A 17,868-nucleotide genomic window follows, 5' to 3' on the forward strand; every position below is an offset into this window, starting at 1 on the left:
TGGAATAAGTAATTGCAAAGAAATATAAGATATAACTAATAACATTAGAGTAAAATCCAATACAAGAGAAACACTTTCAAAATTGTATGCGAATGATATTTGTAGCCTTTCAATGACCCTGTTCTCGTACCCGCACTTTGAGCTCCCCAGTTCCTGCACTTTGTGCGTTCCCTGCAATTAAGATTTTAGGGTACACACCCAACAAGCTCCGTCGGAGGAGAATTAAGGAGGCTCATTTGCAGGGCATTTGGGGGGAATTCTGCGGTTGGGCTTTGGACCCTGGGTCTGTGGGCTGGATTCGGCGAAATATTTCCGCTGCCGTTGTCGGTCCTGCATGTTAAGTGCGCTTTATATTAATTTTATAATTCATAATTGCATCATGTTGCTCACATTTCTGCGCCAAAACGCAATGGAATTTAATTAAGTTAACCCTGCAGGTGCCGACGGTCCTTTGTGTGCAGTTTTCGCTGTTTCGCTGTGTTTTTATTTCGAAGGCCTCAGGTACTCGGCTTGAATTCTGATTAGTCACGGGTATATCAAAAAACACATAGTCGTTCTGGATGAACACACACAATGTTCGTTAAATATTGGTGTAGTGCTTTCCAAAGCACAACTTGCAAAGACCATAAATGTGGATTTCGTGATAATTTTGTTATATAAATCAACAAGTACTTATATTTACTATATTTCATCAATCAAAAATGTCATACTCTTTTATGTTTCTGTTTTGTGCCAAAATTTATAATCGAATACAAGTTTTTTTTATAATGGATTCAGTTAATATTGATTACCCCGATTTCAAAATGTCTCTTCGAAAATGCTCATATTTAGGATACTTTTTGCTAAGGTATTAAAAAATTATTATTTTGAATGCCACCATGTTGTAATTTATTTAAAGGCTTAAATTAAAATATTTCCTAAATTCTTAAGATTGAAAAAATGTATAAGTGCTAGAAAACAGAGTCGATTCTATACATATTTCATAGTCTAATTTCTTTCTGTTTTAAATATATTTGATCAGTAAAAAAATATATCTGAATTCTGAAGATTTCTTAACTAATAATAACTAACTTGAAATTGTATTAGAGAATTACCCACTTTTATTAAGATAGACTTGCATTCCAGATTTGTTTTACTGGTTGAAAAAAACGTGGTAAATCCTTATATTTGGTTCTCAATTAATTTTTCGCCATGGTTTTCATTAATTGCGGTTTTAAGTATTTTAATTATAAGAACAATACACTTTTATGCATTTTAATCAAATAGGATCTTTTTTATTTATAATATTTTTCTCACTTACTAAAATATTTTACTATAAAATCATTCAATTTAATTGTATTTAATTTTATAATTTATTATTTAAATAATGAACTATTTGTACTATTCCGTTTATTTCAGTGTTGCGTAGGCAAAATAGAGCTTGATCCTGGCACCTCCTGGATTGATTTTCCGGCGCTTCCTGACGCGATTTTATGTCCAAAATGGAGGCTGCATGTTATCATAACACTAACCAAGTGGAAGGAATGCGAAGCAGGCAGGAGACGTTGAGGTTGAGGCTTGGATGCCCACAGGCATCGCTTCGGCCATCGCATGCTGAGTCAGATGGGAGTGCTCCTCGCGCACTTGGCAAACTTGGAGATGGAGATGGAGATCGAGGATGGAGGATGGAGGATGGAGGATGGATGGACGTGGATGCTTGCACTTATTAATGCTTAATAAATGGCATTTCATTTCTTATTATTCCCGGACTCGGGACGAAACGTGTTGGAGGATTTTATTGCACTGCCCTCGCTGACTGCGACTGCGACTGCGAATGTGAATGCAGTTGTTGTCGTGGTTAATGCGACTCGATATATTGGCCATGACTAAGATGCAGATGCACGAAGGGCCGAGTCCAGTTCCACCAGACGGAGTCAGTCAGTCGCTGTGTGCTAAAGTAATTATTTCATTTGAGCCAACAATGAGGCTGCAACTCTGAGTGCCGGCCAAGATCGCCAAGATGGATGATTGACGAGTGGAAATTAAAGAAGCTGGCGGCTGTAGGAACTGTCCGCTCGCAGTTCCAGTACTAAAACCCGCTGCCCGATGTCCGAGCAGCATCTTTTAACGACCCGCGTTTCGTCCGCGTCCGCTTTAAAAGTACTTGGAATGTAAATGAAGCGGGTGCAACTCCGCCACTCCTCTCCACTTCACCATACCTTACTCCACTGCACTCCACCCATCATCCGACCCGTCGTCCAGCTCCATTTGCCCCGTTTCGAGGTCACCGCGGTGGTCGTTGCACCCACGCACTGATTTACCAGACACCTGAATCCTCTCACCCCGATTATATATGCAAATGCCTCATTATACCCCTCTGCTTTATGCATAAAACTTGACTGATTTCAATTGATTTTTATTCATTTATAACCAGGCCCCTAGAAGTCTTCAGGGCTTCATACAAATGGCGTTCTTCCACTCAAAAGTTTTTCATTTAAGATGGTTTTTATTGGCTTATTGCGACTTGATGTATACTTAACCATTTTCAATGACATTTTAGGTATAATCAAAATACAGAACATTTTTTGAATCGAAAAACGCGAGCAAACAATAATTATAGTTGATAGTATTATAGACAAAAGCTTACTACTGTCAACGTTAAAATTCGAGTTAGATATATTATTTAACTGTTTTTTAAAATATGTGCCTATTTTAATAGACTTGCTTGCAATTATCTACATTTGCTTAACTTTGCAATGAGAATTAACTTTCTTTTTATTAAGCCAAATTATTAAACAGGTATCTATTAAAATAAATAAAAAAGGCACAAACCACATGAAAACGTAACGAAAAACTCCAAAAAACTTAGGTTAAACGAAATAAAAATATAAGCAAAGAGCTACATTTTGTTTCCTTAACTAATTTTGAAACTGAGCGCCCTAAACTTATCGGTCTATCGACATGCGCACTGGCGCGCTGGTATTTTCCGGTATTTTTCTGAGCTAAGCCAAAGAGGAGTTCACAATGCACTAACGCCTAGAGCACACGTTCACACTTCAAACCAAAAAAAAAAAAAAACAAGACGACGCCGATTTTCGTAAAAGGGCAAATTTAAAACAATAAAATAAGAGGAAAAGCTAAATAGAATAGGCGAATTGCCAAAGAGCAAACATCACAAATTGCGACTCGGAGAATACCGACTGTTTGGCCCGAAAATGCATCAGAGCACTTCCGCACAGGCGACAAATGCGGCTTCTGGCGGGGATGCCTTTCTTCCACTGCGCGCCTGCAGCACCGCCGGCTGCAAAGTGGCCACCGTGGTGGACAAGACCAAGCGGAAGTGCTCCCAGTTCATCTCCTCGCCGTACATAATGCCCAAGCCGCTGGTGGTCAACGGACACACATCGATCTTCCAAGTGGGCGGCGAAATGGCCAAGATGGGCGACATTCCGGCCCTTTCGCAGGCCACCGGTGGCGATGGTGGTCAGCCCGTTTACCGCATTAAGCCCGGTACCCATGCGCACGTCATCAACTATGTGCTCATCGACGAGGGCTCCGACTCGCTGGAGAAGGCCAGATCCGGTGACCAGGAGGCCATGCGTCTGCTGCTGGAATCGCAGCGCGAGAGTGCCGTGACCAAGCTGCAGAAGCTGATAGCCAACCACCGCGGCCCTCCAGCCTCGTCCATTACAGCCCATTCTTCGCCAGCACTAGCACGTCCTGTGGCCTCTATCTCTACGCCTGGAGCCACTGTCGGGGGCGGAGGCCATGTTACCACTCCCCAAATCCATCCGGACTTCTCCATTGCCAGCGTGGAGGGAGCCGTCCCGTTTCGCGCAGTCCCCACCTCCGTGGGGAATCCTTCAGCTCTAGTTCCTCCCGTCGCTCAACCAGCTGCCAGTGGATTGCCCGCAGACTCTGTGGATCGGCTGCAAGCGGAGCTCCTCGAGCTGCGACGCACGGTGGCCCGGCTGGAGGAGAACAGTCGCCGCTAGCTGTTACCGAAGGACACTCCAGTTCAACCAAAAACGCTTAAGACAACTACGTAGCGCCCTAGAAATAACTAAACTAAACATCTGCGACATTGTTACCCCAAATAAATTATGCATTTCGTAATAGGCATTGTTAATTTTGCTCCTGACTTGCAAATGTATTTGCCAAACCAAATCATTTAACGAGATAGAAAGCTAGTGATGAAATTCATTAAACAATTATAAGATTTCCCAATAATGTTTAATATTATTAATAAACATATTGGCTTAAGAAAAGCGGTTTTTTAATTTAATATGCTTGTGACAATAATTTGTTTCGCCACTGCACATTATTATTGGTTTTATTAAAAATTGTAAGGTAAATAGCTATACATAATTTATATAAATTAAAAATGAAATCATAATATTAAAAACAATGAATATTAAAATGCATGATTTAACGGTAATATTTTTTAAATAATGAAACATATTACCCTTAAAATAGTTTCTAATTGATTTTAATTCATTTTATTTAATTCAAATATGGTTTAAATTCAAAATACGTTTTCAGATTTGAAAATCAGTTTCAAAAATAGTCAAATCTAAAATTTTTAAATGTTTAATTATTATTTTTATTTAAAATACCAAAAAACCAACTGCAAAAGTATTGGATTTACTATTCTTTTATTACCAGTGCGCATTCGTATTTTATAAATTAAGTTCCGGACGTCAAGCGTCTTTAGAAGATATTTTTGTGACACCCCTGATAGAAATTATTATTTTTTCCAGAAACTTCAAGGTCTTAAAGTTTTATTAAGCTCTTGAGGTTGCAAATAAGACTATTTCCTTGCAAAATGTATGTCGAATCGGGACTAACGCTGTTATTTCAACAGACCTACATCAACTTTAAGTCTGCAAAAGATTAGTTTCAACAGTTTAAATACGAATCAAACTGAATAAAGAAAACATTGCTGCTGAAATGAATTGGTCTTAGCATTATATAATAATAATACTTAGCTAAAAGAGGATCTCCGACCTTAAGACTGTTTTGTTTTTTTTTTGCGAATTCGTATCAGTAACGATTCGCATATTAATTTCTGGCAGGCGAACGGGCAGCCAAACATCAAAGCAATGAGGTTCAAGGTGGAAGTGCCGGGCTGCAGGCAGTCCCAAAGGAGCGATATTAGCAGCAGTCAGGCGGTGTGCGGTCGAACCCAGTTTCCGATTCCTGGAAAGGTTTCAAGATCAGCCGACCATCGGGAGGGGAGTGGTGAAGACCGGGGGGGGGGCATAAGATCCAAATGGCCAACTGCGTCAATGGCGGTTACTCTCGGTTTTAGTCTTAGGGTTTTAGGCAAGTAGTGCGCAATCCGAGAGAGCGACTTTGAAAGGTTGCGATGGCTTGTATTTCCTTTTACCCCTTTCCCCTAAAGTCGCCATTTTTCGAAGTGAACATTTTTATGTTGGCTTAAAGTAAAGCGACCGAGGCAAGTCTTAAGGGGCCGTAAATGTGGCATTTTATGTGTCATCAACGGAGGCGGCGGCGGCGGCGGCGCTCTCGTTCCAAGCGCGAAAGCCTTGCAATCGAACGTAAATTAATTTTTATTGGTTGCAAATGCGGCGACTGTCCCAGCTCAGCCATCAACTTATCCCGATCCCTGCCACATGAAAGACATGTCCCGATGTCCGGTGTCCTCTATCCGTTGTCCGTCAATGAGAGGACCAAATTATTCCATCGAATAAAGGATTCAAGTTAATTTGACTTTCATTAAAAAAAATCTCAAGAAATTAAGTGCCTTAATTCATTTAAATTAGGAAAATGGTTTTATTTACGGGATTTAATAAAAATTTGTTCCAAATAAATGTTGTTCAATACTCGAAGCTTTAATAAATGAACATTGACAGTTTTTAAGTTTCGAAAAGATTTTTCGAAATCAATTGTCATTCATTAAATGTAATGAACAAATGCTCTAATATCATAAAATTAAATTAAAATCTTATAACTAAGTTCTTTAAGTGGCTAAATATAGAATTTCGGAATTCGTTACTTAAAGATTTTAGTCTAAAGTTTTTCAATTTGGTCTTAAGTCTTAAAGGCATACATTGATTACATTCAATTTTTAAGATGCATTTTGATTGCATTTGAAATTCAGCTTGCGTTATACCGCATTAGAGTTTCGCCATTGGATGTTTACAAAAGGGAAAAATCCTTCACTTAATGACCACCAACTATATCAGAGGAATGTGTATTTTTGTTCGGGGATAAGTAAACATATAAATTTACGGGTGTTTGTATAGGTGGGCAGCAGGTACAGGCGCAACTACTTAGCCGGCGACGATCAGGACTCAATTGTGGGGACAAGACGGCCGAATCAAATTCGATACGCCAGCGAGGTCCCCAGAAGTGATCCTCGTCGGGGATGTATAAAAAGTAACGAATGTGCGCAATAATAAAAATCATTAAAATAAAAATGTTTATGAGAAGGCATAAACACGACTTTATGGAGGCAGCGAAAAGGAGTTCGGGATGGGGCATGGAGATGGGGCACTCGATGGTCGAGATGGCTGGACCTGGACATGGATGGTCACCAGAGGATCAGAGGGTAGCGGGACGACAGTGTCAATGGGCAATGGGCAGAAGTGCCAGTGGATTGGGGGAGCGAAGGGTCCTCAGACACGAGAGCCAGCCGGTTGGGTTTTGGGTTTTGGGATGCTAACTCATTTTGGCGGCGGCTTCTGCCGAGGCACTGGGCACTGAGACGGGACCTCGCTCGTCTTGAGCCGCCGCCCCAGGCTCCAGCTCCAGGAGTTGGGACCGCGACCAGGGGACTGGCGGTGCGAGGAACAGGCGCAGGCGCTCGGCTCAAAAATAATTTGCAATTTCTTGGAAATACTCACTTTTGCGCTGCCTGCGCGAACTTCGCTGCTGTCGTCGCTGGCGCAGCTTCTCAAGAACCTTTAGTGGATAAAAGGTGGCGGCGGAGAGTGCAAAGAGCACTGACAAAAATAAGGGTAACCAATTTAGGAACAAAGTTCGACTTGGACTTCATTTTAAATTTATGCCAACTATCATTTTTGTACATTTTTGATGGCAGTTTTCAATTCAAGAAATTGGTAGAAACCAACCAAGATTTTTTTTTGAAGGATTTAGCATTTTAATGTTTATTTTAAATATTATTGTTTTATATTTGGGTGATTTATTAAGGTATCAATACACCCAGAAAAAATCATGGTAAATCCAAACCAAATCCAATTAACACCAAAATAAAAAGTAGAGCTATGGTGACTTAAAGTTGTAGAATTCAATTTATCTTAAAAATACATTGTTTAAGTTAAACTCAAATACTTTGGACCAAAAAATATATCTAAAATTATTATTTACTCTAATTGCAGCCCCATTCTAAGCACTTTAAGAATAAAATTACTTCATTTATTAAAGGTGGAGTATTTTTATGAGTGTAGAGAGGGTAAGCCGAGGTGGCCGTAATGAAAATTAAAATACGAAACACTCAGCCAAAGGTCGGGATGGAGGGGATGGTCGGGATGGTTGGGATGGTCAGGAGCCAATGAGCGGTACAGGGTGTCCCCTGGCTGGGGCAACCCCTCTCAACCTTCAGAGGCTCCGGCTGGTGAGTCGCTCGGTCGGATTGCTTGTCGTTATCTTGTCATGTCAAAATGGTCTTACGAAAATGTATCTTTTGTATTCCAAGTGCAAATGAGCAGCACAGATACAAAACAACGTGCTCCCCCCGTAGAGTGGATCTCCATCCCCCCAAACCGCATCCCCCTCCCCCTCCGCCCATGAACAGTGGTCAGCATTTTGTTTCGCGTCTTATTCGCTCTGCTCGATTTTTATTTGTTTTGCTCACTCGCAATTTTTATGCCTTTATTGTGTTTACTTTCTGCCTTCGCCGCTGCCTTTTTGGCCGCAAATGCTTTTAAGACTTTAAGACTTTTTAGTTTGTAGTTGAGCGTACAAATTTGTGAAGGAACAGGATCGCCAGTTTGTGCCAGTGAGTATCTGTATCTTTTGCAGTGACGCTCGCGCAGTGGCGAATGCTGATGCTGATGCTGATGATGACACAACATGAAAAGGTAAAGCACGCTGAAAAATATTAAATACGCTACGTCGCTGCCTCTTGACAGCGGACGTAAATTTGCTTTTGCCAGCAAACCCTTCTGCTCCTCAATACCCCGCAATACCCCGCAATACCGCTCCATTCCCTGCCCACAGATTGTTTAATTGCACATGCGATCGGCGGGACTGAGACTGCAGCTTAACCTGGCACTGGAGTAAGGAGAAAGAGGCTCCGAGGATCGCGCGGCAATTAAAATAGAGTGTAAGTTAAGGATGCATAAAACGCTCATCTTTATGAAGCCCTTTATTGTCGTTCCCACTCCGGCTGCTGCCCAGATAACCCAGCTTCCATGGTCGGGAAGTAATAGCCCGATTTGCCGGTGGCCGTAATGCATAGTTGGGGTTTTATCGGATTCAGGGAATTCAGATTCACAGATAAAGAGCTGATTACACTGCCTTCGCTAATTTAAATTTCCCCGAAGAAGTTTACATCCTCTTTAAAAATGGAAATAACATCACAACCATATTTGCTAAAAGTTTAATCAAGAAAATTCGGAAAAAAATAATCTTTTCTAAAGCACAATAATACATTAAAATAGAAGGTACATTTTAAGGTGCTTACTTACAGTACTACTATTTAAATAATAAACTATTCATTTTATCCCCCTTTTCCTTCTAAAACGCAATGCGACTTGCAAAGGAAGTCATAAGTCGAAATGAAAAAGTATTATTGCGCCTTTAAATCAAAATTTCCTTTCCTGCAATTTGTTACTTTCGCAAAATTCATGTTCGTGTGTCATGAGGGACAGCGTCACAAATTCTCTCGGATTCACTTTTGAAATGTGTCAAATTTGAGGGCAAATAAATGAAGTTAATTAAATTTTGAATGTTTCGCAAACGACCGAGTATCCATTGTGCATGAGAAGTCAAAATCAAATCTTGCATATCGCCGCCCCCACACACATTTGGCACCAAAACAAATCTTAAAACTAACAAAAAAAAAAAAAATAATAAAAACAGACATATGTGAATAAGTTTAGAAGCATAACTTGTTCCCATTTTCCCACAATTGCCCAATTGTGGTGTGAGATGGAGTCAGACTTGCACTGGAAAAAAATACTTGCAAGGAAATTTGTCGTAAAAGCTTAATGGATTTTGTAGAAAATCGTATCTATGCAAATGTTTTTATAAAAGCACAAATCAATAATTTTCCATTAAAGTCGTTATAAATAAAATTTTTATTTTTAAATTAATTTATTCACAATATTATTCATGATATATAAAAATCATTTATTTCTGAAGGGAGTTTTAATTGTGAAATTTTCTCTACTCGTTGATAACAAGGGTTACTTAAGTACAACATTTTGCTGACTTTAAGTAATAGTTTAATCTGTTTCAGCAGCACTCACACTTTCTGACTAAATACTTTAAAAGGTATTTTTGAAGCCTATTTTTCAGAGTGCATTTAAAAGTTAGGGATCGTTTCCTGCAGTGGCCCACAAAACGAAGTCAACAACAAGGGCAAAAGCATGGGGAGAATGAGAATAACAACTTGCAGGGGCTGTCAGCATCGTGTTGTCTTCGCCTGTGCCTGTGCCTGTGCCTGTGCCTTCGCCATCTTCATCCTCGTCCTACCGCATTCTAAGTTCTATTGGCACAAAGACCGAGTTTTGCTTTGCGGTTCTTCGCTTTGACTTTTCCCATGTATCTCGGGCCGAGTGTCTGTGCCGTGCAGATGCGGATGTATCTGTTAGATACGCTCCGCTCCGTACCGAACACACAGATGCAGCGAAACTCGTTTTGCGATCTGGGCCCATGGGCAGCGATGATAGGACCTGGACCTGGATCTGGACCCCTTACCCCCGCCAACTGGCTACGACTCCCTCGCTTTTGTAGCGCCTTCCACCGGCGGCATAGTTTGCATTTTCAAGGTCGATCTGCACATGTATCTGTATCTGGCGCTGGTCTCTTCTGCAGAATTTCGCTTTGCGCGGGGAAGAGGACACACACATATCATATATGTATCTCATGTGGTCTAACGAGCCCATCCCGAGTCTGATATCGCAATCTGCTGCCAAGTAATCTCAGTGTCTCCCCATCCGCTCTTTATTGGTGTGCTCATTGCAGCTCAAATTTGTTCAGACATTTACTCCTTCTGAAATAAAAAATCTTTTTTATTATATCCACCGGAAAGCCCGGAGATATGGAATCGTATGTGTGTGTGTGTGTGAAGCCTTGTGATGCCTGCATGGTGCAACATTTCGCGCTGCAGGCACTCGACTCCTCCTTTCTGGCCATCAAGTTGCCCGTTTCCTGTTTTCTGACTCACCGCCTCTGAATTCTCGGTCCCCATCCTCCCATTCATTCCATTCGGTGGCCATAAGGCCAAAGGAGGCTAGCCTCCTCCATTATTTGGTAGCTGCAGCCAAAATTATTGTGATTGCAGCGCGAGCTTAGCAGCCAACTTCTTTCGATATTATTCATGCATTTCATTGGAAACTTTGTGAGTAATTTCGCCCAAGAGCTGGGAAATTGACGGTAAAAAATGTGAGTCAATAAGAAATGCAGGGTCACAAAGTTTTGCTGGAAATTCAACTCTTTTTCTTTTACAATATTGAAGACGTCCCCTTTTAAGCCATTTAGTAGTTCTTTTTTTATTTTAAGTTTCTCTGCAGTTACTTACACTTGCTAAAGTTTTAGTTGTATAAACTCTTTACTGTTTCTTAAATAATGCTCATTTTCACATTTTCTAATCAAATATATTTTGCAAATAATTAATATAGTTTTCAAAACCTTAGAGTTTCATATTTAGCTTACATAATTTTCAATCAATTGTTTAAATAACCGCCAATAATTTTTACGATTTCCAATTTTATTTATTAATATTTGGTATAATAATAAAGGAAGAATCCCAAATGATATTTTTTTAAATTTATAAAATTGATATTACAAATTTAATAGAAAACATAGTTATTAGTTGGTCTTTGTGCAAGCCAAGTAGGGAAAAGTGTTACGTTCTTTTAGTAGACTAATGTTCATTTAACAGAAATTGGATGCCTATATTTCGTTTTTTGTCAGAACTGCAAACGCATACAAACAATTGTCATTATCCCATTTAAATACAACATATAACGCTTGCCATTTATGTGCATGAAATGCCCTCCTTATCTCGTATCAAATGCAAAAATTACTCTGAATTTGAAAAGCCCATTCTGCATTCCCTTTTCAGCAAAAGAGGCAAACAATTAGAACACTTGCTCATATGTGGGACAATTTGGTAATCTCAACAAATAGTAAGAAAACGTTGGCAGGACGCACGTTCGAGGATACGTGGCGAACAAAGGACACCGGCGAAATGCGTTCGGACAATTGCAGTTCCCAGAAGCGAAGGACAACGGGGGCGGGAATACCACTATCTTGAGTGCGAAATCACGTTCGACAAATGCGATTTGGGACTATGGCCCAGATTGTTGGGCCATAATTGAACTGAACGATCAGGCGACACCTGCTGATTGGATCCACGATCACGAGAATCCAGGTCGCTTGTGTAAAATCCTTTCTACTTCGGGGAATTCCTCTCTACAAGCCATCAGAATTGCGTCTGTGGTAACTGAGTTCCTAACAAACAAAACACGTTCATTTCTCATCTTCAATCGGTGCAATGAACTTTTAAAGCTAAGAAGAAATTTCAACTCTTATTCAAATTTCGTTAGTGGGCATTTATTGGCTCCGAAAGGGAACAATAATAATATAATAAGCGAAATAAGAAAACTGGAAATAAGATAGAAAAATGCTTTGCGATCCCTCCGCACACACAAAGGCAATCAGCCGATATTTAATTTTATACAGAGAACATGTCGTAAAGCCCCTCGGCCCCAGTATACGCCACTTGGTCGCTCCCCGCCTCCGATTAGCATAACATCAACTGGACTTGGACTTAGACTTGGATTCAAGCTCAAACTCGGACTCGGATTCGGAATAGGAATTGGAATACAAATGAGGATGGGAATGACCGCAGATGGTTGAACTGACCGAACTGGCCACAAACTGTAAGCCAGACCAGAGAAACACTGCGGCTTATACATTAATTAATAACTCCTATGAAATTAGCGACAAGACATTATTTATACATTTCGCTGTTGTACGTGGCAAGCCAAAAGACGGTGAATATGCCACAAATGGAATTTGGCAACAACGGTTAGTGCCTTTGTTTCATGATCTATTGCTGGGGTCACTTCGTTTCAAAGGAAATCTAGTTATGGATTTGAGTACAAATTGTTTGCCTGACTGAAACTGAAATTGGTTGGTCCAAACCGTCGAGTTTGCTCCGAAGACCATCCGCCACCTCCACACCATTGGCCAAGTTTAATGACCTTTTCCTTTTAGACTTTAAGTTTATTTGCTGTGTATCATGTTTTTGATTAGTGTACCTTAAATGGAGTGTATACATTTTAAGTACTAATAATCCGTTTTAAATGGAAATGTTCTAGTAAAATACTGTTTTATTTTAAAATTATCTTCGGTTCTTAATATTTTATTGTATTGTTTGAATTTAAGCTATTGGTAATAATACAATATGTCATTACATACAAAGTTCAAAGCCCAATGATAGCAAAACTATTTTATTAAATGGCTTGAATTGAAATTGTGGTAATGTATTTCATTCACATAAAAAATTTAGCTTGGCTCAATTAAATGATAATTATTATTTTTATTTCATTTTTATATTATAAAATGTAACCCATTTTTATTTTTTTTATCAAAAATTAAAGTATCCAAGCAGCTAACAACGAATTTATGATTTGTTTTTCCATTAATGCACAGCCAAAAATTGTTTATCGTTCATACTATTACCATACCTTTTAACCATTACCATAGAGATAGACTCTCTCTGCAGTTTATACATTTCTTCTTTTGGTCGCTTTTTCTTTGTAGTTGGGATGTTTGTTTCGATACTAGCATTAAATCCGAAATTTACATAATTTGATCGAGCGGTACCAGCAATGGAGACGCATTTTAATGGCCGATAGACCGATGGACCAAGGCTGGGAAATTATTACGAGGAAAACGATACCGTCCCAGCCGAAGCATTTCCCCCGTCCGTCACCCATCTGGCCACAAAATAATGAACAAGATGCTTTCTTTCCATCTCTCCATTTATCTGGCAGGAGGATCTTGGAATTATACACCGAGACTCCAAGGCGGACAGTGAAAGATAGAGAGGGACTAGACAAATGTTATTACCAAAAACGAAGACAACGACCGCGACCCCAAAGATCTGTGACTAAAATTTATTCAAAAGCGATTCGAAAAACGTCGCGATGCCTCAGTCTCTCCCCTTTCTTCGTTAATTTGAAACAGTTTGATACTTATACACAGGCCCAGAGAAGTGGATACCCATCCGAAAGGTAATTCCAATACGTGTGACTGCCATTAGAGGAAAGTACTTTGGAGAGCCGCCGCCTGCAGGGACCCCTATCCAATCCCTAGTTCCCTATTTCTATCCCGGGCCACAGCATCCAGCCACGTCTCTTAGTTCCCCTTGTCGACTGCCTTCGACTTTCTTTCACCTACAAGATTTATCGCTCTGTATTTGTATTATTTTTAGTTGCTTTATGTCAGCCACAGATACAGTCCCCATTCCAATCAAATTTTCCCTACGTCTGCACACATTTATACCTGAGATAGTTAGCTTTTACATTTGCTACACTAGAGATGACAAATTCTAGATATTGGGGGATAGTGAAAATATTTTGAGGCATTTCATAAGTTGTTTTTTGTTGTGGAAGAATAATATGTTTTAATTACCGACGTGATGGATAAGATTTAATTAATGTTTTAAATGACATTTATATAAGCTTCAATATATTTAATTTTCTTTTTAAAAGGGCAGTTTAAAAATAAGTAACATCAAGAGTAGATTTTCGAATGTTTATAATGTTACATACAGCTTTTAAAATAAAAACTATATTCAGTTGCAAATGGTTATAAACTTATCTGTCATAGAACGCTCTGCATCTATCCAAACAATATTAATATTTATTTGAAGCTCGACTCTTTTAATTATCCCCAAGATCCGTATTAGAGAAACTAGTTTAGTTCGTTAACCATAAATATTCCAAACGCTTCCAGTTGGATGGACATAATTTGGTGAGTCTCCCCGTGAAGTTCCCGAAGTTTTGTAAATCGATTTCAGCCATGATACCTGTACCAGTTTAGGAATTTTTGTCATTGTACAAAAACATAGCGTGTGTATATCATGGGATGTATCCGAATTGTGCCCCATGCTCCGAACTTGTGTGAGTGCTAGTCTCCTACACACAATAAGCAGACAAACTATAAAACTTGAATCAAATCGGACAAAACAAAAATAAAATTTTATTGCATTCCAGCACTAAAATCGTTCGATCGTGCGTGCGTCTGTGTGCAAAGTATCTGTATCCGTGAGATACCCACCTCGCTGGGAAGTGTGCAAAGAGGCTAAAGAAGCAGCAGCCTCCGATAATTTCAGCTTGACTTCGGAGTCCCCCTCCCCCCCTCTTCCTTTTCATTTTCATTTTTTTTTTTTGTTGTTGTTTTTGTCCCACTCAATCGGAGTGTTTGTCCCTCAGTGTACCCCTGCCCCAAAAACAAAACTCTTTGCCTAATATTCCATTAACGGGCTTATTAAGGCAGCACGTATTGCTGTCAACCCACACACATACACAGACACTCACGGAGGTACAGACAAAGATACATATGCAGACACAGATACAGATACACAGAGAGAGAGAGAGAGTAGTTTAATAAAAGGTACTGATGCATAAATGGGTGTTTGTATCTAAATTGATCGAATTTGGGGACACACACAAGACAAAACCGGGGCAAGCAGATGAGCAACAGAAGAAGAAACAGGGAGGTTGATTGGTAAGAGGGAGGGGGTAACGGACTGAGACGTAGTATGTACTGGCCAGGTAGAAATTCTCGCCGTTGAAGGGAACTAAATAAAAACAAGTAAAATGGGTATGACAAAGAAAAGCAACATTTATATACCCAGTACTAAAGGGGATGTAATAGGAAAAAATATATTAATATGGCGTTTCAAATCGATGCATGTATCAAAACTTTAAATGTTAAATAATCATTATAAAGCAAAGAATTTTTTAACACATTTAATTCTTCTATTACCACAAAATTAAATTTTTTTATAAATGTGTCACCTTAAATGATCTATAAAATATGAATAAGAACATGACATTCTTTAAATATCGATATAAATTTCGACTATGGCTTTAATTATCGATACGATATTAATATATCGAGATTTACTGACACTTATATGTACATCATACCCCATACTCATATTGAACTTGCAACTAATAAATACTAAACATTGTTTAGAAACAAATTTTATTTTTAAAGTGCTCAAAAATAATAATTCATTAGCCATAAATAAGAAAAACTTTATTTTGTCTTGTTACATAAAGAACATCAGCAGAGAATCTTAGGGTTAAAATCAAACCTCCACAAACGCGATATACCCATGCTTCTAAAGTGCCAGGTACTAACATACAGCCGATGTGACCGCGACTCTTTGACTTGGAGTTGAAGCTGGACAGCGACGGCGGCTGCTAAAGCAGGTACAATTTTATAATTTCGTTTCGTGTTTAATTAAAGGTGAAGTTTTAGAGAAATAATAAAGAATTATCGAGAGCCAGGGCCAGCGTCGTGCTGCAGATGAGTCCCAACTCACACAATCAAATTGAACATTGATCGTAAAGCGATGGGACGGGTATTGGGAACCCGAAAAATACGGTTTTCCTTCTTGCTCCGACTTAGACTCGCTGGACGTCGGCGATCATTATGCCATAAATAAAGATTCGTTCTGTGCTTCGAGATCAGAGCTATGGGAAAAATACACGGCTTATAAAGCATTTTTATTGCGGCTGCACATAAAATGTTCCCTAAGCCTAGATTCTTAAATTGGGTTCGGCCCATAATTATGGTTTGGTTATGATTAAAGTTCAGTTACTGTTGGCCCTATCTATGTACAAATCAAAGTTCGGAAATCACTGAAGTATAATTGCGGAGTTCGTTTTTTTTTTGTTTAACATATTGATTGCTACTGACATTTCTAGCTCTGGTATTTCAGAGAAAAGCGATTATTGTAATCAATCATAACTCTTTGGTAGTTTAATAAGATAAAACAGTGAAATCTTCCTTGAATTTTTGCTCGAAAGCATGCAATATAAACGAAACTGAATCAAATTTATTTAAAATAAATTGAACATCATCAAACAAATTTTGGGGATTTGTCAAATTTTCAATTTCTCAAGCGAAAATGTTTGGACAGGCTAAATGACAACGCTTGTCAAAATGAGACAGCACAAACTAATCATTTTCATTCGAGCGGTAGATCGGCGAAGAGCGAACGCGTGCCAAACGTCCGTCCCCCCTCCCCTCAACCGCTTCCCCTCCCCCTCGATCCCCTTTCATCATAGAACCAGCCATGACGACGATGACGATGACGGCTCGCTGACGATGACGGGGCATTTGAAGACAGATCCGCAGTCTGCTGCTCGACTTCTCTGCGACAAGGTTTTCCAGGGGTACCATTATCATTTGCATAACCTCCTATTAATTTCCATTACATCAGGTCTAGTTTTCCTAAGCATATCAGATTTTATAATAACTTATTTATTCGGAGATATAATAAATAAAACAAAGATCCTTTGTATCACAAAACATTTAAAGTCGTTTGATTAACTTAAAATTTAATTATAATTATTATACAACGTACAACCTAATTTGAAAATATTTCTTAATTTTAGAAAAATATTAATAAATTTAATTTTATTGCTTTTCTCGTGTAATTGTTTACTTAAGTTTATATTTCCAATTGAACTGTTTGCTTGGCTTAAAAATCAATAACATGGTTGGGCTTATAAAATGTGCTTGCTAAATTTTACATTTATAAACCAACTTTTGTATAAATACTTAACAGGAACAACTAGTAAAAGTTCAACACCGTATTCTTATCAAAATTATTTGTAAAATTTTAAAAATTATATATTTTGTTACTATTGATACGTTTGAATCCTAAAACGTCAAGTATTCAGAGCTCAGTTTTTGTGTTTGTGTTTTTAGTTTAGTTCCTCAAAATGATGTTTTATTATATTCACCAAAATGGTACTTTTGCAAACTTGAAAATAAGTTTAAAGACCAATTGGTAACTCCTTCAGAGGGTGCTTGAGGCACGAGCCTGGGCGGGTTTATCGCATCGGTCATCGGACATAATACCGTGCCATAGTTCGGTACCCGATGAAGTGTCTGCACTTACGGTTTTATCGCCGTGTGGCCTTTCACCCGGCGACCCAGCGTCGGGCCCGGAATGAGCTGCAAACACTTTTACGACACTGACAACGGCAACAAACAAGCGGGCCAACAAGAGACAACAGCCAAAGACAATTGTGTCCCGGGCCAGGCCGTAGTTAAATCGAAAGCAATAAAATTCTCTAATTGTTTTTCGCCAAAGCAAACAATTGAGATTGAGCCAGAGGTCGAGGCTAATTGATTCACACTTTCTTTTTGGCTGTAAAACACGATGTATCGAGTGGCGAAGGCGATGAAGTGCTCCTCTGGCTCTGCTTTATGGCACTTCCCCCGCCTCCTCCTCCGTGGGTGTAGATCAACAGTGATTAAATCTTTACTGTCCCGGGCGGCAGTGACATCTAATTGGTTTTACGTCCCAGTGTCCAGTGTTCGACTCCAAGTCTCGGAGGCATCTCCACCCCCACGAAGGCATTACCCATTGTGGCAGCTTAATTGGGCCAATTCAGTGTCGTCAGACAAATCAAAAAC

General features: G+C 39.3%; 1 protein-coding gene across 1 annotated transcript; it reads left to right on the top strand.

Annotated features, from left to right (window-relative positions):
- The first annotated feature begins 3,027 nt into the window (after positions 1-3,027).
- Positions 3,028-4,242, top strand: LOC108134508. The gene has a single exon (XM_017254839.2). It carries the CDS (start codon positions 3,195-3,197, stop codon positions 3,972-3,974), a length of 780 nt encoding a protein of 259 aa, XP_017110328.1. The 5' UTR covers positions 3,028-3,194; the 3' UTR covers positions 3,975-4,242.
- The last annotated feature ends 13,626 nt before the right edge of the window (positions 4,243-17,868 follow it).

The sequence above is a fragment of the Drosophila elegans genome, unplaced genomic scaffold, assembly GCF_018152505.1.
Source record: "Drosophila elegans isolate 14027-0461.03 unplaced genomic scaffold, ASM1815250v1 contig_814, whole genome shotgun sequence".
Classification (NCBI taxonomy): domain Eukaryota; kingdom Metazoa; phylum Arthropoda; class Insecta; order Diptera; family Drosophilidae; genus Drosophila; species Drosophila elegans.

Bases quoted from the DNA above. Each gene is read 5' to 3' on its own strand.
- LOC108134508 (XM_017254839.2), top strand. From the start codon at position 3,195: ATGCATCAGAGCACTTCCGCACAGGCGACAAATGCGGCTTCTGGCGGG.